This window comes from Phyllostomus discolor, chromosome 1, assembly GCF_004126475.2.
Source record: "Phyllostomus discolor isolate MPI-MPIP mPhyDis1 chromosome 1, mPhyDis1.pri.v3, whole genome shotgun sequence".
NCBI classification, from domain to species: domain Eukaryota; kingdom Metazoa; phylum Chordata; class Mammalia; order Chiroptera; family Phyllostomidae; genus Phyllostomus; species Phyllostomus discolor.
The window spans coordinates 189520237-189544123 of record NC_040903.2 but is presented as its reverse complement, the minus strand read 5'-3'; the positions used below and the strand labels follow the sequence as shown (position 1 = coordinate 189544123).

The 23887-nt window shown below is 45.5% G+C and overlaps 1 protein-coding gene across 1 annotated transcript in view; it reads right to left on the bottom strand.

Moving 5' to 3' along the window:
• Positions 1-23887, bottom strand: part of FNTB (farnesyltransferase, CAAX box, beta) — a 61369-nt gene that overhangs the window by 29902 nt on the left and 7580 nt on the right. The window contains exons 2-4 of the mRNA XM_028505410.2: positions 17570-17634; positions 9269-9341; positions 6884-6975 (exon numbers count right to left, since the gene is read on the bottom strand). Of these exons, the coding sequence (XP_028361211.1) occupies positions 6884-6975; positions 9269-9341; positions 17570-17634 (230 nt within the window). The remainder of the gene's footprint in view (positions 1-6883; positions 6976-9268; positions 9342-17569; positions 17635-23887) is intronic.

The window sequence follows — 23887 nt, the reverse complement described above, 5'->3', positions numbered from 1 at the left end:
ATTTCTGTGATTCTGTTCCTGTTCTAGTTTTTGCTTAGTTTTTGTTTTTGTTTTAGATGCAGTTATTAGTAACTGTGAGTTTGTTGTCATTTTACTGTTCATATTTTTCTATCTTCTTCTTCTTAGATAAGTGCCTTTAACATTTCATATAATAAGTGCTTGGTGATGATGAACTCCTTTAACTTGACCTTATCTGGGAAGCACTTTATCTGCTCTTCCATTCTAAATGATAGCTTTGCTGGATAGAGTAATCTTGGTTGTAAGTCTTTGCCTTACATGACTTTGAATACTTCTTTCCAGCCCCTTCCTGCCTGCAGGGTTTCTTTTGAGAAATCAGCTGATAGCCTTATGGGAACTCCTTTATAGGTAACTCTCTCCTTTTCTCTTGCTGCTTTTAAGATTCTCTCCTTATCTTTAATCTTAGGTAATGTAATTATGATGTCCTTGGTGTGCGCTTCCCAAGGAAGAAGAAGTTGGAAGTCCCAACTTCTTTGGGACTTTCTGAGCTTCTTAGAGTTTCGGGAAATCTATTTCCTTTGCCAGACTGGGGAAGTTCTACTTCATTATGTTTTCAAATAAGTTTCCCATTCCTTGCTCTTCCTCTTCTCCTTCTAGCACCCCTATGATTCGGATGTTGGGACGTTTAAAGATGTCCTGGAGGTTCCTAAGCCTCTCCTAATTTTTTTGAATTCTTGTTTCTTTATTCTGTTCTTGTTGAATGTTTCTTTCTTCCTTCGGGTCCACACTGTTGATTTGAGTCCCAGTTTCCTTCCCGTCACTGTTGGTTCCCTGTACATTTTTCTTTATTTCACTTAGCATAGGCTTCCTTTTTTTTCATCTAATTTGCAACCATATTCAAACAATTCTGGGCACATCCTGATTACCAGTGTTTTGAAGTGTGCATCGGATAGGTTGGCTATCTCTTTGTTGTTTAGTTGTATTTTTTCTGGAGCTTTGATCTGCTCTTTCATTTGGGCCATTTTTTTTTTTGTCTGGGTGCACCTGTTATATAGTAAGGGGCTGAACTTTAGGTGTTCACCAGGGCGGGGCAACCCTCTACGTTGTGATGCTGTATGCAGGGGAGGGGATCGAGAGGGAACAGTGCCTTGCTCCGCTCTCTGCTGGCTTTCAGTCACTTACCCCACTTTCCACAAGCAAATTGGGCCCTTCTGGTGTTGATTCCCGGGTGGGTAGGTTTGTGTACATTCTAGGACCCTGTGGATCTCTCCAAGGAACTCTCCTATGAGGCTGGGAGTTTCTCCCACTGCTGCCTCAACCCCCACAGATGTTTTCAATCAGAGGTTTTAGGCTTTATTTCCCTGCACTGGAGCCCTGGGTTGCAAGGCCTGTCTCACTCCCCAGTTGTTCCTCCCAGTTTATCTGCATGCAAATGTGGGACCTGATCCACCAGCTGCCGCCTTGCCAGGACTCCTCTCTGCTCGGCTGCCTGTCTCCATCCCTCCTACTGGTCTGGATGAATGTTTCTTCTTTAACTCCTTGGTTGTTGGACTTCCATAGACTTTGATTTTCTGTCAGTTCTGGTTGTTTTTTGTTTTTAACTGTGTCATTGTCCTTCTTTTGATTGTTTGAGGAGGCACAGTGTGTCTGTCTACCTACACCTCCATCTTGGCTGGAAGTAGATCAGAGATTTTCAAACCCAAAAAGTGTGCATCAGAATCACTGGAGAGCTGGTAAAGAATACACAGACTCAGGCTTGCTGAAGCAGGAAAGCGCCCAGGCTGCCATAGCTTTCTCAAATTCCCAGGTGATTTGGATACACACAAAGTATGAGTACCACACATTTTTGCTGAGAATTAGAATCACCTGGGGGATGCCCAAAGCCCAGGCCATGCCTTACACCAATTAAATCAGAATCAGTGCAATTGGGACCCAGGCAGCAATATTTTTAAAACTCCCCATTTGACTCTAACATACAGCCAAGGCGCTAGTAAGCGCCTCTGAACTTGAGCATGCGTAGAATCACCTGGAGATCCTGTTAAAGTGCAGATCTAATTCAGTAATGCTAGATGGGCCTGATGGCTGCGTTTCTAGCAAGCTTCCAGGTGATGGCAATGCTGCTGGCCTGTGTGTCACATTTTGGGTAGCAATGTGACAGATCAGCACTGTCCAATAGGTAGACACTAGCCATACAAGGCTATTTAAATTTTTAATTTAAATAAAATTTAAAATTTAGCTCCTTGGGTCACATAAGCCACACTGCAACTGCTCAATAGCTACCTGTCACTAGTGGCTGCCACAGAATATAGGACATTCCCAGTATCGCAGCAAGTTGCACTGGACACCGCTGCTCTAACATTCAACTATTAAAGGGTGTGTAAAACTTACAAGAGGGTCAAGTTCAAAGCAAGGGTATCAAAGACTTATTGGCAGCCTCACAAGGAGTTTACTCCGACTTTTAGGGGACAGCTGAGGTCTGACCCAATGTGGTCGACTCCGGACATCACTGTCACTACTAGCTGGATGACGAACTCAAAAGCACATACAGTGAATAATAAAATAATACAAATGGGCAGAGAAACACCTCCACGGTGAGAATTAAAGTAGAATAATGTAAAACAAATCAGAAGGCAGTTAGAATAAAACATACGAAATAGGTATCAGTAGCAATGTCCTTGCTTAGGGATGCAGGGGCGGGGATGAGTGACGTGTACAATGTAACATGGGAAAGGACCAGGAATACAGCAGAAAAGGGCCCGGGGTCAGAGTCCATGAGCTGTGAACAGTAACAAGAGCGCCTGTGAAAAGCATTATAAACACAGTATTGGTCAGAACTGCATCTGGCTCCAGCCTCCATTTTCCAACTCAAAGGAAGTTTGGATGAGAGTTGTAAAAATGGCCAAATATAAAAATTATTAAAAGGCTGAATATTACAGGCAACCACAGTAGCAAGTTACCCAGCAACATACCTCAAAAATACAAAGGGTAACTATACAAACTTTCTGGTAAATAAACAAAAACCGAAGCTAATCTGCAGCAAGATTTTAGGTTAGATGTAAGAAAAACGTCAGCACCAGAATAGGTTACCACAGACAGACTTAGGGTGTAGGAAAAGTTACAAAGATTATAGCTTTGGAAATAGGAACGGTCATCCTCGAGCAGAATGGCGCAGGAGGAGACGCAAATGCAAGAGGAATGAGTTCACATCGAGCTGCTTCTAGCACGAAGCCTTTCAGATTTCATACTTAAAACAGCTTCCGCTTACACTACAAGGGAGAGGAAAACTCCTGGCCTAGGCAGACCCACAGCGATGAACAGGTGAAAGGCAGGCAGGCTCTCACTGATTCCAGGAGGCAGGGCTGACCCCTCATCAAGCACCGGCAGTGCCCTGGACGCTGCTGTTTGGGATGTGAGGTCAAGTCTAAAGTTGGTTATTTTACAGCAGGGTTGTTCCACCTTGGTGCTATTGACACTTTGGGCCGGATCATTCTTGGCTGTGGGGACCGTCCTGGGGAGGATGTTTAGCTGCACCCCTGGCCTCCACCCACTAGATGCCAGGTGCTGCTGGCAAAAAAAAAAGCCCAGAACACAGATAAGGTACCCTCACTAAAGGTAAAGAAACAAATCATAGTTAAATTTAAAAATTAAAAGGAAAAAATATTTAAGGAGTTATTCAGGGGAGAAACTGTTAATAACCTTTGGAAAGGGAAATAATAAAACACTGATACATGAAAATTTAATTTTAATCTTTGGGAAAACTTTACAAGTGGAAAAGTCCTAAAACGATTTTTAAGTTAAAGACAATTTTTAGATCATACAGAAGCTAAAACTCTAACTCAAGGGTGCAGTGATCTCCCTGCGGTTTTCATTTTTTTCCGTACATTTTATTAAAGTGGCTTTCAATAACAAGTATGGGATTCTCGTTAAAGAACACTTCCTTTGCCCTGGCTGGTGTAGATCAGTGGACTGAGAGTGGGCCTGTGAACCAAAGCATCACTGGTTCAATTCCCAGTAAGGGCACATGCCTGGGTTGCGGGCCAGGTCCCCAGTAGTGGGGCGTGAGAGGCAACCACACATTGATGTTTCATTCCCTCTCTTTCTCCCTCCCTTCCCCCCTCTCTAAAAATAAATAAAATCTTTAAAAAAAAGAACGCTTCTTTCAGTGCTAAAATTGTGAACAAAAGCAAATATACTTAGCCTGGTTCCCAAATTTATTTTGGGTAAACATGTATACATTTGTGGATACAATGTCCTGAGAGAGGCAAGCCAAATTCCTACCTATGAATACACTATTCTTGAGAGGTCTGACAGCCGCAGTAAAAACTGGCCTTGCTGGCCCCAGTCAGCAGTCCCAGTAGCTGACAAAAGTGATTTTGTCCACTAGAGGGAACTCAGCGTGGCAGTTTTTTCTCCTGAACAAATAGAAGCACAACAGTGAACAAAATAGGAAAGAATAAAGTGTGTGTATGTGTGTGTCACATACTAGGTGAGGGAGTGGGGAGAAAAGAGGACAGGAAATAATAAAAATCCAGAGTTAAGCTCAGCCTCTAGGTCACCTTAATGTTTGCACAAGGAAGAAAAAAGCCGGTGCACATTTTCAAAGCAATTCCTTCCCCTGTGCAAAATAAATAAGAAGGCAATATCCTATATCAGGCAGTCTAAAAAACAAATCCCCATATTTTTACAGACGTCATTAAGATTTCTCTGTATCTTAATAAAAATCTTTCCTTATAGGTCAAAGCCACGAGGCTCTGTCCATAACAAATGTTATCAGCACCTAGAATTAACTGCCTGCTAGGAGAGGCTAAGTAATTCTTTGAGAGTTCGTTAAATCGATGCTCCGCAGAACGACAAAGCTTTCAAGGCTGCCATGAAATCCTCACTCATTCACTGTCAAGTTGTTCTTGAAATCAGCTTTTCAGTTTTAAGACATTCTTCAACTATAAAATGAAGGTTCATTGTAGAAAACGCAAATATGTTTAGGAGAAAAGAGAAACGAATCACCTTTAACCCCACTATCCAGAAACAACAACTACCATGTGTATATACATCCTTCTGGCTTTTCTGTGCATGTAACCACCTATATTTTTAATCTAGAAAAGTGAAATCTTTTAAACTACCTTTTGCACTTAAATCATGAACACCTCTATAAATATACTAATTTTATATACAAATATATACATTTAGATATAATTTTTATTGAAGTGTAAATGACTTTTAACATTAGTTTCAGGTGTACAACATAGTACTTTGATATCTGTATATATTGCAAAATGATCACCACAGTAAGTCTAGATTAGCATCTGTTAACTTTTCTGTCTTCAAGTGGCTGCATAGCATTTTACTGTATGCACTGCATCATAATTTACTTCAACTTTAAATACGCTTTAAAGCATCCCTTACTGTGACTATTTAGGTTGTCTCCAATTGTTAAGTGTGAAAAGCCTTTAAAGGGGTCCTCTCTTCCTATCAGATGCCACAGAAGCTGCTCTGACACTTATTTCCTCAGAAAAGGCTCACAACCCAAGCTGACCCAAGGAACCCCTAGCACTATCCTCCCTCTTCAGGTTGGTCCGTATCTTCCTCTAGGGGGCGCCGGTGCTTTACTCTCACAATCCCCACGTTTCCTTTTTCTTCTCTTCTATAGGACTTTCCCATTCCCCTACCGAACATCCTGATTGTGTATGTGTGGGGGAGAAACTTCCCAAACAGGCCACATCCCCCAGCTGGTATTTCAAAAACACACGGCCTTTATTTTGACAATTAAATTCCTAGTGCTGCAGGAAATGTATCCAACTCCACTTTGAGCTAGAAGCAACGAGGCTGGTAGCAGCATCACGATGGGGAAGACAATGCATATTTTTCCTCTCCCTCGCAAGGCATCGTATATATCACAAGGGTTAATGGTCTAATTCTTTATTATCTTCCCTATCCACATTCATCACAAGACACCCTGCCCAGGAAGGCAAGAATGAGAGGTTATTGTTAAGACAGAATGAATGAGACAATGTGCAGTTCTGTTCTTCTGACCTGACAGTGTGACCCAGGCAGGGCACTGTGACCAGGGAGGGGCAGGGGCTAGCTTCCACCCATCCTGGTACAGCCACCCCTGTGTGCTGTGGGAAAATGAACCTGGCTGGGGGCCTCCTCTCCCGGGCTCCTCTCCCACAGGAGCCCCGGGGGAGCGGATGAACTCAAGTTGCTGGCGATGGGACGTGTTCTCTGTCACTGAGAACTGGGACATTGGCTCCAATTCCTGGCTGCCCTCTCCTCCCCCAGGTATCCCTAAGACTACATGGATGACCAGTTCCTTCTTCTTGAAAACATATATTTCACAAGCTTCTAAGGATGAGGTACACCACACTGAGAACACCATCTGTGCCAGCAGTTCGGGAAGGCTCTTAGTTGCTTAGATCTCTGATCGTAAGAAAATTGTGAGTCATGGCATCTGCACACCAACACAGCAACCCTTCCAGTGCCAACAAGAGCTTCGTCCCCTAGGCACTGGCGGGGAGGGACTTCTGTGGAGGTGTTTATGGAAGGCAAAGGCATTTTTGTTCACTGGGTTGGCACACACTTCCCCACAGAAGCTATTCAAATGCATACTGTACTTTCTGGCAAAGTCACGTCTCCCAGAGTTGATGATAAAGACTTTTCTCAAAGACCAGAACAAGAGCCAAAAGAAAAGTCCATAAAGAAATCAGAATCCTTCGCTTGGGAGTTCAAAGACTTTTTCTACCCACGAGCTTACAATGGGCTCCTAAAGTGGAGGAGTTTCGGGAAGTTACTGGAGGGCGAAAAAAGCATGGGTTTCTTTGAAGCACTCTGTGATTTTCATTTAAAATAAACAGAACCGAAACAAAACGAGAAGCACCCGAAGTACAATTCTGGAGAGCAGCCTAGATGGCCCCGCAGCCAGACTCACTCTGTCGCCACCATCTGGGGGATGGGTTCATCCAGCAGTTCCAAGCTGTGCAGGATCCAATAGCAGAGCCATGGGCGGCTGGCATCCAGACACTGTGAAAGGCACAGGGGAGAAAACACACCCTTTATTCAGAATCATTCCGAGACACTGCTGACAAGGAGGCATCTGTCTCATTCTGGCAGGCTGGCAAGAGCTTGGGGGAGGGCACCTGACAAACAATCAGTGAATGAAGGACACTTGGCTTTATGGCCTTAGCGAGGAGCTGAAATAACCCTATGTGAGGAAAGGACAATGGGACATAGACGTTTACCTTGAACCCAATGGGTCCTTCCCTGACGGGCATCTAAGGAAGGCTGAGCAGAGTAAGGAAGTTCTCACATGCAAGGAAGTTAGGTGCTGCTGTGTTCTCAGTGTAGACCCAAGAAGAGATATAATCCCAGAATAGAATTTCCTGGGTTAACTCACTCACTGATGATGAAACGAGTATTTAGTAACCATCTACTTTGTGCCAAGCACTGTATGAGATGCTGGGAGCACAATAGTGGATAAAATCCTGTGATACTTAGAATACAGAATGTGTGTGGTTACCTGCAGAGGAAGAGGGCCCTAGACAGACACATCAGTACGAATCACCTTCTGTCTTTCTGGAACAGGTGCAATATAGCACATGTGTGCATGTACCTGGGCAAGTGGGCAGAAACAGCCCCGAGGAAGACAGGTAAGAGACTGGCTGACTCTCCTGGAGAATCTGGGAAAGGTGTCCAAAGGTGACTTGTGACCAGAACTTTATCCTAATTTGAGCCATAAACATGTATGGAGCATTCAAGGCCAGGCAGACAGGTAGTATTGCTGCCCCCGATTTACAGATTTAAAGTATATAAACGAGTATATAAACATAAAAGTATATAAAGCATATAAAAGAGAGACGAACTTTTTCTAGATTACGATGACAGTAAATGTCAGAGACGAGACAAGCGCCCAGGTTTCTGGGCTCCCACGCCAGTGCTCCTCCCACCAGTCCAAGCTGCCCTCTTCATAAATGGGCTGTGACCAGCTGCCACCTGGTGTGGTGACCGAGGACACTGCTACGGACTTGGTCTGCCTGGGTGTGAGTCCCAGCTCCTCCTTTTACTATAGCTATTTGCCTGGGAACAAATTACTTCACCTTGTCATGCCTGATTCCTTATCTGTGAAAAATAAATAAATAAATAAAACTAACTACTCCAGGAGGTAGTTAGTTGTAAGGATAACAAGGAGTTGGGATAATTAGATGAGATAATGCTCAGGAAGCTTTTAGCACACTTCAGTGAGTTGCTAGCTGGTATGGTATTAATTGTATCGGGACTGACTGGACCCTAACCATGGAGGACCCGAGTCAAGGACTGAAAGCTTGGAACGCAAGCCCAACTCCAGCCTGCGGATGTGTTCTGCTTGCTCCAGTAGGGTTTTGTTCGCTTGTTTATTTATTTGGAATTGGTTGCAACATTTTAGCATTTGGAGAGTCACATAAAAATCTGAATTTCTGGCTTCATTTGGGAAAGAGAAAGACGGGGGGAGAGAGAGAGATCTGGCAACCCTGGTCTGCATTCCTGGATGGCAGCAACGGGCAGGAACAGAGCAAAAATGTGGGGCTTCTGATTCGCTTCAGTCTCCCCGAGCCCATTTCCCCCATGTATGCTACCTGGTTGGGTCCATAGGCATTTGAGTTGGTCAGTCCCTGTAGTAAATAATCAAATGTACACACCCCAAATAAAAAGCAAATTGAAAGCAGGGCTGCTCTGTGCAAAGTGGGACAGGAAGACTGGGCCCTCCTGTTCACACTCACCCTCTGCCCGCCACTCAAGCCCATTCTCAACACCCTCCCCCTCCTCCACCACCACTGCCTGCCCCTTGAGGCCCCTCCGTGGAACCCCAGGGACTGAGGGATAGGATGTTTACAGTGGGCATGTTTGCAGTGGGCATGTTGCAGTGGTATTCTCTGGGATTTATATACTGATCTTTTGGCCAGCCTAGGAATTAGATCGGCCTATAGGGCAAAGGGTTAGGGATGAACAGGTAACAACTGCCTTTTAGCTAGATGTCATGAGTTATCTAGAAGATAGCACGCAACCCCTTCGGCCATGACTTAAGAGGAAGAAAGCCATCTGGGTGCTCCATGAGCTCAGAGGGGGGACAAGACAGGAAGAGATCCAGCTCTGCCCTTTCACAAGTGGGAGCCCCTGCTCTGCATGGCCTGGGTTCCCGTGCACCTGGTCTCTGCCAAGGCCACATGTACAAGTGAACGCGCAATAGGTCAGGTTCGTGAGTCTTTTATGTTCAGTAGGAAGAAGGGAGAAAGATCTGGCTGATAATTTGACAGGAAGAGCTCCTGGACAGTGTATTTACCTCATAGGCATCGGTCAGCTGTCGAAGGCCTCTTTTCAGGTAGTGGAAGTGCTTCTCCCTGTGCAAAACCAGCCTGGAAAGACAAAGAGCTTGTAAACTTATTCTAATAGCCTAGGCTTCCATCCCACTACAGAAGAGACATGCACACACATGTGCACACACACTCACTCTCAGCTTCAAGACATCCCGCCTTATTCAATGAATGGGTAACCAGCCACTGCTTTAGCTCCAGGGGCGGCTAAATCAGAGAAACCAGTCCGGCATCTGAACAGCCTGAAAGGGTCTAAACTGTGCTGGCAAATGTTTTGGGAGTGATCATCCTCTTCATGGCAGGTGACTTTGGGCTAAGCGAAAAGCCACAATGAATTCATACACCAAGGCAGTGACAAGCCACCCAGAAAGTTTTTCCAGGGTCCAACTCTGGCTCCCCGTCTTGCAAGCAATTCAAATTTGAGGCTCGCCACTTCCCTGACTTGGTTAGCCTCTGTGATTCCAGTCATTTCTCCTGGGGTCACTTCTCTGAGGTTTGAAGTTTGCACTCTGCCTGCCCCTCAGTTATCCATCTATTATTCCCGCCCCGAAATTCCACTCCTACATGCTGACCCACAGCCCTGGCCAGAGGACGGCTGGTATTCTGCAGCCAGCTGCTCTCCTGGGCTCTGATGTCAGCAACAGAGGCTCCAGGACGGAATGTGCCACCCATGGCCACCTGCACAGGCAGGCAAAGGACGGGGGCTGCGCTTCGTGCCTCGTCTCACTGAAGAGGCCTGTGTACGTACAAAGAAAAGGGGAAAGGTGGGGTGGCGAGGCACTCACTGTGCTTGCAGATTTCAGAAATAAAAGAAGAACCATTCTCTTTTCTAGGTACTCAATTCAACAATTGTCTATTGAACTCCCACTACACTGTGCCCAAAATAAGGGCATGAATGTAGTCTTTACCTCAGAAAGTCCTCCAGTTCAGTATCAGAAATGAAATAAGGACAAGAGCAGTCACAATGTAAGGGGAGAGTGGGTAGGTCTCATAAAGAAACACAGATCAAACCCCATGAGGCTGTGCAGGGCACAGCAGCTCACTAAGGAAGGAGTGACCGGGAAGGGTTATGTGGAAGAGGGGGAACACGAGGTGGGCGGCCCTGGAAGGGGGAGAAGTTTTACAGGTAGAGATGGCCAGAGGGGAACAATGGTGGGAGGGCGGTTCAGCCGGGTGGGGGAGACGGAAACGCTAACATACAGACCAGAGCTGTCCAAAGGGCCGTCGGTGGTGACGGGAATGACATCTGTGCTGTCCACGAGGCAGCCACCAGCCGAGTGTGGGTATTGAACTGGAAATGTGCTAGTGTGACTGAGCACCTGATCTGTAACCTTTGTTTAATTTTAATTCATTTACATTTAAATCTCGGCTGGGGGCTAATGGCTACTTACAGTGCAGCACAGGTACAGCGTGTAAGAGGAGTGGCAGGTCGGGCATTTGGCCTCAATATTAGGAATGAAAGCAGAAAGAGTGGTCGGAAGGCAGCTGAAGCCCTTCTTACAGAGGTTGGGGTTCCAGCTGAGAAATTTCTACCCAAATTAATAGGCAAACGGAAGCCCTGCAGGTTTTGAGCTGAGGAGAGAAAATGGCCAGAACAGTGCTTTGAAAACCTGTCTGGCAGCAGCAGTAGGTATTCAAGACGTGTTTACAAACTGGACTCAATGAGAGCACTAAGTGCGGAGAGAGATGAGATGGGGAGACTGGTGGGGTGAGGCGGGAAAGAGGGGAACCATTCTCTTTTCCAGGCATTCCGTTCGACCACTGTTTACTGAACAACTGTTAAGAGTCAGCCAGGTGAGAGATACTTAGAGTACTTAGGCTCGAACTAGCATGGTGATTCATGATACGCTGACTTCTGGACAGGTGGGCTTTAAGGCACTGCAAGTACATGCAGGTGAGGATGTCAGTCGCACTGTTGGAAACACATGTGAGACTCAAGAGCAGGAGCCAGGTAACACAGGCAGACTGGGAACCGATTACCTGCACGCACATGACTAGGGAAGCTGCAGGGGTGGAAAACAGAGCAGACAAAGTCTCAGGGCAGAACTGGGGGATGGCCCATCCTTGCAGCAGGACAAGGAGCCAGAGGAGGCAAATAAAGAGAGTTACATAAGCTGGGGAAGGGCACAGGCAGTGCTGGGTCACAGGCAGTTCGGGAGGAGGGAGTTTCATGGGGTATGTAGCAGTGGCAAACGCTGCAGCAAGACTGAGGAAAAAGAGAACAAACCACAGAGGGGCTGGCGACCTCCAAGAAAGGCCAGGGGCCGATGGGAGCAGATTCCAGATCACACAGAAGAGGAGAAGGTCAGACTCCATTGCTCTTTCAAGGAGGTGCAGGGGCCAGGACTCAGTGAGCACCCACTCTGTGGGGGCCGAGGGGCCGGGGCCGGGGTGGATGCTGACAGCATCCTAGAGCTGCGGTCTGGAGATGAACACAGGCAAGTCAGTGGCAAGTACGGGCCTGTCCGACAAACACTCTGATCGAGAAGGCCACAGGCTCTGGCAGCACACGGGAAGGCACGGAGGGTCAGGACAAATTTCCTGAAGGACACAGCACTGAGTCAATGAACGAAGGACACCCAAAGGGTGTGATTCAGCTGGGCAAAATGAAGGGGACACTGTGGCACATCCCAGTGAGTTTGGTTTGGTTCAGCTGGAGCCAAGGCACACGGGAGTGAGCGGTGAGATGTCAGACTGGAGGGCTACAGAGGCGGACTTCCAAGTGCACTGGGGAGGGTGATCTTAAACTGAAGGGCAAACAGGAGCCGCTGCGCTACCACACGGATGGCCCTTGAGAACGCTGTGCTAAGTGAAAGAAGGTGTCATGAAAGACCCCATATTGTACAATTCCGTTTAAAAACATGCAATGTCTGGAATAGGAAAATCCTTAGAGACAGAAAGTAAATTGTTTGCCAGGGGCTGAAGGCAGGGATGGGGAGGAATTGGAGGGTGAGAGCTGATGGGTTCTTTGGGAGCCATGAAAACATTCTAGATTAACTGTGGTGATGGTTGCACAACTCTAAACGTACTAAAAACCACTGAATTTTTACATTTTAAGTGGATGAATTATATAATATGTGAATTAAAGCTGTTACCAAAATTTTTTTAATAAAAATGTTTCAAGAGAGTCACTGAGATATTTCAGGCACGGGAAAGACACGGCGAGATCTGCATTTTCTAGATCACACTAGTTTCAGCGTACCGAATAGGTTGGGATGGTCATAAGGCCAGTGGCGGGAAACCAAACCCACAATCTAAGTGAGTCTGTGGTGGCTGTAACGGAAGAAAGACAAGAGCAGTGGCCTGGAGGGTGAAGACAAGCGGTTCCAACAGAGGAGAGGTGAGGGAAGGGGAGAAGCTGGAAATGCAAGAGCCCGGACAAAATCCACCAAGGAGGGTTCCCGAAGAGGAGGCAGGAGGGGTGGGATGGAGGCTTCAGTAGGGCAGGTGAGTTTGGCAATCAGGAAGGATTCTGCATTCTTGGAGACAGAAATGATGGGAGAGAATGTTTGGTTAGATTAATCTAGGACTCTGAAGTGGGGAAAAGGGAATCCGTGGACATGAATGGGGGACGGCCTCAGTTTTCTCAGGAATTGGGAGACAAGACCAGGGAGAGCTGTGGATTGGCCACTGTGGTAAGCGTGGTTGGGGAATCTCCATGAGATGAATGAAAGGGTAAGGAAGCAGTAGTGAAGGCCCAGCTGAAGCTAAGTAGTATCAACTTTTGGTGAAGCCATTCTGCTGGCTCTGTGATATGGTTCTGTTTCCCTGGAAACCTTGCTGGGACCCATTAACAGAAGCAGCAATGGGGATGCTGTGGTGAGGACGGGTAAGATGGGAAGAGCAGAAAGGCAGAGTTGTGAAGGAACTGAATGAGATCAGAACTGAGGAAATAGCTCACGATACGCGCTGGCCCAGGCTCAGCAGGCTGCAACTGCTGAGAAGAACCAAGAGAAGACCATTAATGAGGGCAGGCAGGGATCCACTCAAGAAGAGAGAGAGGGCTGAGAAACCCAAGCTAGGTGAGGGCAAGCACAGAGCTCTGAAAGGACCAATTCACTGGGGGGTTTTCTATAGGTCAGTTCTTTTTACCTAAAAATCAGGCAAAGGAATTTGGATAGGCTCAATACCTTGTGATGCTAAACCTCAAAGGGAAGGAAAAACACTCAGTTCCAAAGCAGAACACTACTCACTTCATTTAGAAGTGTCAGGATTAAAGGTGTCTTGTAAATAAGCATAACACTGGCAAAAGGGCCAGGCGAGACGGGAAGGTGCTGGGTGGAATTATCTGTGCAGGGCGCCGGCCTAGCCCGCTGCCTGTAACCCTGTGAGCCAGCTCACATCTGTCTGCAGCATCTGTGCCTAGCACAGAACAGGTCTCAACAGCTATTTGTCAAATGAGCAAAAGAAAGGACAAAAGAATGGTAAAGTAAGTTTCTAACCAACAAAAAGAGACTGTTTTTCCTGGACATACGTCCCTCAATATAAAGAATGATGAATCTCTGAGGGAATTTAAAATGCAATCAAACAGAGAGGCCAAGGAGAGGGGTGATTCGTCTCAGGAGCGTATCAGCTTGGGCTCGGGGGGCTGGTTTGTCAGTTCTCTCCCGTGTCCGTCCACACACACAACACTGCAGGACACCCATCAGCCAGAGGTCAACCTTTCCTATGGGAATTAGCACTTTTAGTGGGCTGAATTAGGCAGCCAAACAAGAGAACCTCTAGATAGTGCTGCTGAAGGAATGAAGGAGTGAAAGAATGAATGAGTTTAAAGGAATCTGGCATGACAGCCAGCGCACTTCCTCTCCCTAACCTGGACCGTCCCTGAGAACCCTGCCTTTGGCTGTAACAGGAGAGAAGACAGGGACTCAGTCCATTGTTGGCTCCTGGGAAGGTACTAAACCCACTAAAGCCACGGGCACCTCCAGTCTGAAAGTAAGCCTCTGGCACTTAAGTAATGAGTCACTTGAGGGAGAGTGGGAGGGAAGATGAACTTGTTTGTAAGGAAGGACCTTGGGCAAAGCAGTATGAAGAGCTGTATCTTCTAAGTGATGAGCACTTGGGGAGTTCTAAGACAGCATCACATACAGAAATGGCAGAAAAACATGGAAGCAGGGCTTGAACTCAGAGCATTTCACCTTCGGGGCAACTGTCAACACTCAGCGTTCACTGCTCTGCTAGCACAGGCCATTAGCAATATTCCTCAGGTCCAAGGATCACCAGGCACTTTTCCCAAGAAAAAAAACCACTTTAAAATTATATCTGAGTTGGGGGTACAGGGAGAGAGAGAGAGACGGAGAGAGAGAGGGACTATGTGTGTTTAGTTTATGCATTTCAGATTCCTTACTAAAGGTAATGTAATGAATGGAAAAGGGTCAGTTCATAAGTGTGTGGGACCGTAAGAATAACTAACTGTGGAGAAGGAGAACTTAACTACCACAGGAAAGCGGGATGCTGCTAAACGAAACTATGAAAACAATGGTCAAAAAGCTCCTTGGGACAGACCCACTCATCCAGGACAGCGTGCATGTGCTTCACAGTCTTACAGAGAGACTAAAATCGCTTCTGGGAAGGGGAATAACTGTAGAGTGTACTGACATCCAGCTTCAGCCTTGAATTTCAGCCGGATCTGCTATTTGGCGGTGCCTCTGGAAAGCTGAATAGGCAAATGCCTCCCGCAGCATCATTCCTGGTATCCCTGGTCCCATGTGCAGCCAGAGGTCCTGGGAGTGTGTGTGACGCTGTCACATCTGATCGGCATCATGACCTCAGAAAGACTAACAAGCCGTGACATCCAGACTTACTGCTAACACCTACAGAATCACTTTAGCTGATAATAAAGGCTTGTTCCTACAATATAATGTCAGACTTTTGAAATCTGATGACTGAAATGTTAAATACTGGAATTGTGATTGTAATTTAAAGTTCTGATAAGGTTTTCAGATTTATTCTTATATTCTATAAGTTTGTTCTGTGATGGTGATATTTGGCTTCAACCTTATATTGATACATTAATTTATATACTCAGACATTTGGCCAAAATGTGTAATATCTCTAATATTAATTAGCATGTGTAACATAAGATACTCATTAGCATCCTTTAAAATAATCATTTTCAAGGCAACAATGATGAAATAAGCCCGGAGCCCAGATAAATTCTGTGTCCACAAAGGATCCACACCCAAGAGGAGCATTTCTGTTCCTCTCCCACATCTGACCGGAGACGGGTCCTCTTTCGTCCTCTACCCTCACTCGCAAAGAACCACCTCGTGCTCCCAGACTATACCTGCCTTTCCCCCTCACAGCTCGGTAAGAACAAAAGTCCACCAGCTCTATTATGATGGTGGGTGAACAAGGAATGCCAAATGGCCAATGGTCCCTTTGGCCACACAAAGTACCTATGCTCGCAGAGCTGAGGATGGCAGACAGTGACTCAGAGCCCAGCCAGGTGAGTCACCGGGGATGTTCCTGCTACCACAAATCCCTTCCTACGGCAACCAAGCGCCTGATCGTCAAGTCCCAGCACCGCGGTCTGTATTGGGCAGAGAGTGTGTTCTCTCCAAGCTATTTAAACAAATGGTGTCATTTGCTAATCCCTGGCTGTGGCTCAGGGGGAGAGCAATAACTCATTATTCAGGTTTGAGCTTTGAGTAAATGCAGAGATTCAGTTTAGCAGTTTAGGGAAAGACTCCTCTTGTTAATTGACATTTTCCTTCTTTCCTTCTCCAGGGAAGAAAGATAAAGATAACATTTTCACTTATCTTTCCTTTTTTCCAATTTGCCTTTTCTGATGATTTTCTGCCTTGGCTAATTTTCTCAGAGAAAAAAATTTTTTCAAGGAAATAGTGGCAAAATAGAATGGTGGCGAAAAAGACACAAAGTTAACTCGGGCTAGAATCACTTGTAATGGCCCAGGAGGCAGAAGATCCCAGAGCCCAGCCGGCCAGGAGGGAGCCTGCTGAGGAGGTCTCGGGAAGTCAGGAGACAGGACACAGGCAGTTTGGCTGGACATGAGACCCCCAGCTTCCCATCCGGGGTGAGCCAGCCAGCGGCCTAACCAGCTCTGTTCAGAGGCTGTCGAGGGAAAGGGCTGCATCCCTGAGATAGAATGAGGACCCCACGCAGTTTGGGACTAATCTGTTCTGAGGGCTGGAAATATGACACGGGACAGTTTGGGAGAAATAATTTATGACTAGAAGAAAAATGCTAATAAAGGAATGATATAACCTCATGCAATTCTACTGGGATACATTACAAAACTAGAAAAAAGCAAAAATACAGGTTCACATTCCACAGGGTCCGGCAGAAGTAATGCCTGCATGAGTGTGGTTGGTAGGGTAGTAGTGTGGGTGTCATAACTTATAGTTTTAATTTGAACATTTCACTTAAAATATCATATGATATGCTTGAGTGTGACAATGTTATGTTACAGAATTACATGCTTATGATTTTGTAATAAAAAAGGGGTGTTATTTGTGCCAGACCCTGGATAATAAGTTTCTGCTTATAATCCCTTTTCTAGAATTTCTGACATCAAAGAGCTTAGAAGACGTCAACCTGCTTAGTGCTGGAGAAAACAAAAGGCCTTAGATTTCCCACTTGAAATTTCATCCTTGGGATCTGCTGCACAACTACCAACAAGGGCCAGGCTGGGAGAAGCTCAAACTTCTCACAGTTTCACAGTCAAGTAATAACATACATCAAAGAATCCATCATTTGCCATCCCCTTGGACCCCACATCTGTTTCAGAGTGTAATATGAAAAACCTGACAGTTCTCATCTGAACACCAGCAAGCAGCTCACAACTAGGCAACAGAAACCTGAACTGCCTCTCTCCATCTTCAGCCCACAGAGTTCGGGCCTCCAGGGGCATCCCCACATCACACCTGCTGGCTCAGTTCAAGTGGAGAATCTCTCAACTGCATTCTAATAGAGGGAGAAGTTGGCATCATAAACACATCCAGGGAGCCACAAGGTCAAAAAACCCCAGTCTTGCAACAGACTCATCCCCTGCAGCTGGATAAGCTCACAGTGGAAAGGAGAGCCCTGGGTGGGTGGCTAAGCCTGTTACAGTGTCATCCCCATACCCCAAGGTGGCGGGTTTGATCCCTGGGCAGGGCACAGACAAAAATCAACCAGTGAAGTGGAGCAACAAATGGCTGTTTCTGTCTGTCTCTGTCAAATCAACTTTTAAAAAAGGAGGAAAGAAGAAAGCCTCCCACAGGAGGTGGTATCTCCCAAATCCTCTCAAACTGCCAATCACAGCTTACCTTGGTACAAGGTGGTTGAACTTGTAAGCACTGAAGACCTCTTGGATCCTTTCTTCTACTTTTGCCTGGGAAGGATGCAGGGGTTGAGAGAGAGAAAACAAACACAGATGAGACCTCTATCAGCTTTTTCTTCCTGTTGCCACGAAGGCCCACTGGCTGAGTTGCTCGGGATGGTTTTGTACTTCACAGCACTGTAAGGCTGCACGCAGCAGCCCTGCGGGATGACAGGCGTGCACAAGGAGGGAGAGAGAGAGAGTGCCCTGCACCATGCTGGCATCACAATTGACTTTTCCAGTACACTGATCCGTAATGTCCAAACTAACAGCAGTCTGGCTCCCTGGTACCGGTTACCCAGGGTGCGGACAAAGACAGATACATATTGCTTGAAAGATTATTCTTGTCTGCTCGATGAAGTTGTGTAGGTGTTCCTTTTACTGGCCATTCTCACATACACAATTAGTTTGTGCTAAGAATCATACTTATTATTGTTTAAGTACAGATTTAAATATAGAGTGAACAGAATTCAAATCCCCTAAGGGATTTAAAAGAACATCAGTCATAGACACCCCAAAGAAATACCGTATCTGCTCATTGGTTCCACATCACTCACAAGGCTAAAAGGAAGGATCTATGAGAGCCAGATCACCAAAGAAGCCAGATCACCTGTGTCCTCCGCAGCCCACACCATAATGTAGTCATACAGGACAGCTTCTGTAAGGAACGGTACGGCAGTGTGGGGGGCGGCGAACAGAATACAGGGTTTCACCTTCCTCGGTGTCCCCACTCTGAGGGAGGTATGTCCTCGCGGAGATTTCAAGATACATAACACATTGTATGCGGGAAATGTATTTATACGTTTTACATTGACTGGTAGTAGAGCGCACGATAAAAACTATCCGCAAACAGTGTGATAATAATGTCCTCTCTGGGAAATTTTTTAAATGCATTATTTGTTTCTGAAACACCCACTGAGTCAGGACCTCTCGTCCCTTTGACAACTGTGCAGAGATGATTTGTGATGACAACGGCAGCAATGATGTGAATCATCTAATACAGCAGCCAATCTAAAATTCATTTATACGTGGTTTTAGGATGTACTATGATATTTGCCTTTGAAGAAAAGTCTGAGGGATGATCTGGCTAAGGACGTACAATACTTCAAAAACCGGCCTGAAGTCACTGTGAGAACTTGACTCAGGAGGAATAAGAAAGTCATCCCAGATTCCTCATCCTTTCCCCATTCTGGACACTCGCAAAGTGTAACAAGATGCAGAGTGAGGGGGGATCCCTAGAAAACCCTCACAGCCCTTAATTGGCAGATGTGCATTACAATGGCAAGGGGATAGCTGTGTCTTTCCTAAAAAAAAAAACCTGTAATACCACCTCGGGGCAATAGGTGTGTATGTGACTTTCAGAATGTATGGTGACTTATGACATAGCCAGGGGTTTGTTCAGTGCCTGTGCAAGAGGCAGGGAGGCGGTTCCCCCTGCATCACTGAGTCATGCTTGTCCTGACTAAAGGTGGCAGGTAGAACAATACAGGGAAACTGGCAAATGTAGCCCATTGTGGGAGGGGTCAGAGAGGAAGTCATGCAGGAAGCTCCGGGTCAGGATTTAAACTAAGGGCAGGCAGCCATGAGGGGAGAACCACGTTGCTGGCAGTGAGCAGAGCAGCTATGTGGTTTGGAAAGGGCGTAGTAAGCAGGGAGCCATGAGGAAGGAGAGCAATGGTGTAGCAGCCATGTGGAGGGAGGAGTAAGCAAGCAGCTGTGTACTTTGCAGTCAGGATCCCACCACGCGCCCTGGTACAGTAAGGAAGGGGACATGCTGCCGCTCTGATGGTGCCCGCCCTAGCTGCCTCCAGAGCCACTGAGGACCCTGCCTTGTAAGATGCTGACCTGTTGCCTCATGGACCCAGACTCTATCCAGACTCTTGGGACTGGTGCCTTTCCTGGACTTCACCATGGTCCCATGCCAAACAGCACATGTTTTCCTGGACTATCACACGGAGGCTGATGACAACGTACCCCAGATCCTAAAGGAGGGAGCTTCTGTGAGACTATTTGCACAGCCGGCTTAAGCACAGATAAGGATATGGGGAACTTTGAGGGCTTTGGCTTATAGCCTTTGGGGGAGCAAGGGAAGGGCTGGGTCTCATAGGAGAACAGGGCTCTGAGCTGGAATTCTCCCAGCCCCCTCGAGGTTGGAATGTTGTAAATAAAAACCTGTTTCTTCCCATGCTGATTGTTGGGTCATACATCAAGGTGGCACGTGGATGGGCCCCTGTCTACTCGGTTACAATGGGACCAATACAAAGCACCAGCCTAAGGGGAACACAGACTGCATTTCTCAGCTGCGCCTTCCTTAACTGAGAGCTGAAAGGGACAGAAATGCATACAAGAAAAGATGTACTGGTATAGTTAAGAGAATTGATGAATTCTGAATGAAACAAAAGCAAGTGGGCAGAAGACTCACTTCCTCTACTCAAATACCAGCTGATTCAAATCCATAGGACTTAATAGTCAAAGGCTAATGGATGAGACCATCTCCTCCTTAGCATTTTGACACTTAGACGCCTGGGAGGAAAGCTTCCAGCCAAGAACTCCTTGATGAAAAAACTTCAGTTCCTACTTGGGCAACCCCAGCAGCTAAGTACTAGATGAGGAAAATGGAGTTTTATTTCTAAACTAAGACATTTAACAAAAACACAGAGGTATGTCATAAAGCAAAGTGGAAAATGCCTAAAATATTCCCAGTAGGTGTCATTTCTTCATGATTTTCCCTCATCACATTTCCTAACCACACTCTTCAGAATGAACAAGTGCTAGTCCCAGGCAGTTAGCAACTGACTCGGGTCTGAAAATCTAAATCATGAATTCTATTAATGCCTCAGAATTACAGGTCAGCTTTTCATAATGGATAAAAAAAAATCACTTTATTTTTCTTAAGAACTGGTATGATTTTCTAAGCTTTATGAGATAAAATTCACGTACTATTCAATTCACCCATCTAAAGTGTATAATTCAATGGCTTTCAGTATCTTCACAGAGTTGGGTACCCATTACCCCAATTAATTTTAGAACACGTTCACTACCCCAAAAAGAAACCCTGCTCCCCTTAGGACTCACCCCAAACCTCCGTCCTCCCAGCTCCTCCCAGCGACTGATCTGCTTTCTATCTCTATAGATTTGCCTATTGGGATGCTTCGTGTAAATGGAATCACACAATATGTGGTCCTTTGTGACTGGCTTCTTTCAGCACGATGTTTTCAAACTATCCACATTGCAGCATGCACCAGTACCTCATTTCCTTTCATTGCTGAGTATTATCCCATTATGTGAATACGAGCATATCCCATTTTGCTTATCCGTTGATCGGTTGATAGGCATGTGGGTTGCTCCCTCTTTGGGGCTATGATGACTAATACTGCTGTAAACATTTCATTTCTCTTGGGCATATACTTAGAAGTGGAATTGCTAGATCACATGGCAACTCTGTGCCTCACTGTGTGTGGAACTGCCAGGCAGTCTTGCACAGCAGCTGCACCATTTTGCACTCCCACCAGCAGTGCATGAGGGCTGTGACTTCACGTCCTCACCAACACGCGCTATTACCTGTCTTTGACTGCAGCCCTCCTGCGCTGGGAAGCAGTATCTCATTATAGTTTTGATTACCTTTTCCTGCTGGCTAATGATATTGAACATGTTTGGGGGGGTTACTGGACATTTGTAGATCTTCTTTGGAGAAATATCTATTCACATACTCTTCATCTTTAAAATTGGGTTATTTTTTATTACTGAACTGTAATGTTACTTTATATATTCTAGATACAAGTCCCTTAATGGATACATGACTTGCAAAAATTTACTCTCATTCTACGTATTTTTTAGGAACTGGTGTATTTTTTCTTAGAAAAAGATCACCTAAGAACACACAGTGTAGGTTTTAGAGTACAGCTTTACAAATAACACTTAGCAATAAGCCTGAATTGGTTTTTGACAAATAGTATTGGATTAATATAGAAATTTTAAAGTACTCATCTGGGGAGGAAAATGCCAAAGTAATCGCCAAAACATGCAACATCCTTTTTTTTTTTTTTTTTGCCTCTACTTCTCCCCATATAGCCTGCCAGTGTTATATAAAAGCATTCTTTAAATGTTCTGATTTGCATAGCAGGAGGAAAAGACAAAAAAAAAACCCCAATAAACCAAAACTAGCTGAATATAAAAGAGTTAACATAGCAGGCCTGAGGTTGCTGTTTGAAAGGCTGGCCCGCGGCTGGTGTCCGGGAACCTGGGTTTCAGCAGAGTTCCCACCCTTCCCCAGACTGCAAAGGGCGGCTCACTGCGCCTAAGTTGCGTGAACACGTGGACTGCGCTGAACAGCTGCTTTTCTCCCGGAAGCACAGAATTCTGAGAAGTGCTAGGCGGAGGGCACCTGTGTGACGGACCTCCAGTAGAACCGCAGGCACCAAATCTTTTTTCACAAGCCACCCTGGTAGACAGCACTTCACATGTGTCCTCACCATTCACAGTTCAGCGGAGGGATCAAGCCCGCCCACTGGGCTGCCCGTGGGAGAGGGCTCCTGGAAGCTCGGGCCGCATTTTCTCTGGGCTTCACCCCATGAGCCTTTTCCCTTTGCTGATTTTGCTGAGCGGCTTTTTGCTGCAATAAATCATAACCGTCAGTATGACTGTATGCTGAGTTGTCTGAATCTTTGTATTGAATCACCAAACCCAGGGAGTGGCCTTGGGGACCTTCATAACGTCAGTAAATTTAGAAACTGAGCCTCTGGGACAGAACTAAGGGAATTAGTCATAACAGCTGCACAACATCTATAAGCAAAACCTATAATTAAATTCCTTTAAAAATTATCAAAATCCTCACTTATAGGAGAACTCAGAGCTATTTAAAAAAGAAAGCTAAGTCGTGACAAGCTCTGAATACTAGATAGCTCTCTAATCCGAACTCAGAAAACAAAAAGCAGCTTCAGTATGGGGATGCTAAAGCACGGCCACTGTCCCTGGGCTCTCATTTTATCTTGAGTTTCCATGCTTCCTTTCCATCCCAAAGGAATGGACTATTCTACCCCAGCTAACGTTTCCTTTCCGCACCAGAACCCTCACAGGCCAGGCGGTTACCAACTGGGAACAACACAAAGGCTGATTAACAGCCCTATAACAACAGATAATTTTCTTTTGCATAAATAGCAAAGGGCCCATAGGTTCATTTCCCGTGGGCACGGGACACACATAGTTCATGACCATCTTTTTTTTGCTTTTTGTTTTTTGGGGGTTTTTTTCCCCATTACCGTTTAGCCCCCTTATTATGCACCCCTATCACTACACTCCTATCCAGGTCCATGAGTCCTTTTTTCCTTTTCGCTCAATCCCTCCACCTCCCATCCCCAGCTGTCATTCTGCTGTCTATGAGTTTGTCTCTATTTTTCTCGTTAGTTCAGTTTGTTCACTCGATTCCACATATAAGTGAGATCATATGGTATTTGTCTTTCTTTGACTGGCTTATTTCACTTAGCATAATGTTCTCCAGGTCTATCCATACTGGTTTGCAAAGGGTAAAATTTTCTTCTTTTTTACGGCTGAGTAGTATTTCATTGTGTAAATGTACCATTGTTGTTTTATCTACTCATCTACTGATGTGCTGTTTTTTAAAAATCCTCAACCAAGGATATGTCTATTGCTTTTAGAGAGAGAGGAAGTGGGGTGGAAGGGAGGGAGAGAGAGAGAGAAACATCAGTGTGAGACAGAAACAGGCTGGGCTGACAGCTTTGGGGGTGGGTGGCTAGGGGGTGGAAGGATTGAGCAAAACAGAAAAAGCGTTCATGAACATGGACAACAGTGTGGTGGTTGCAGGGGGAGGGGAATAGGGTTTACAGGGGATAAATGGTAACAGAAAGAATACGATAAAAATAAATATTTTTTAAAACAGCAAATAAATACAGAGCTTATGAATCTATAAAAGGATTAAAAATGAAGAAGTAGAAGTATTTACAGTCAACTCAGGATAGAAGTTGCTCCCAGAAAGGGTGAGGGACAAAATGTTAATTGTTTTCCTTCAAACAAACAACCAGAATAAAAAAAGTTAAGGTGTTAGCAACTGCTTATTCTAGGTTATAGGAAAATGGCTATTAATTATGTTATTGTTCACTTTTTGTTAACTATAAATTTCTCTAAAAGAAAAAGAAAAGAAAGAAAGAAAAAGATTTGAGCCCTGACCAGTGTGGCTCAGGTGGTTGGGCATCATCCCGCAAAGTGAAAGGTCACAGGTTCGATTCCCAGTCAGGACACATGCCTGGGT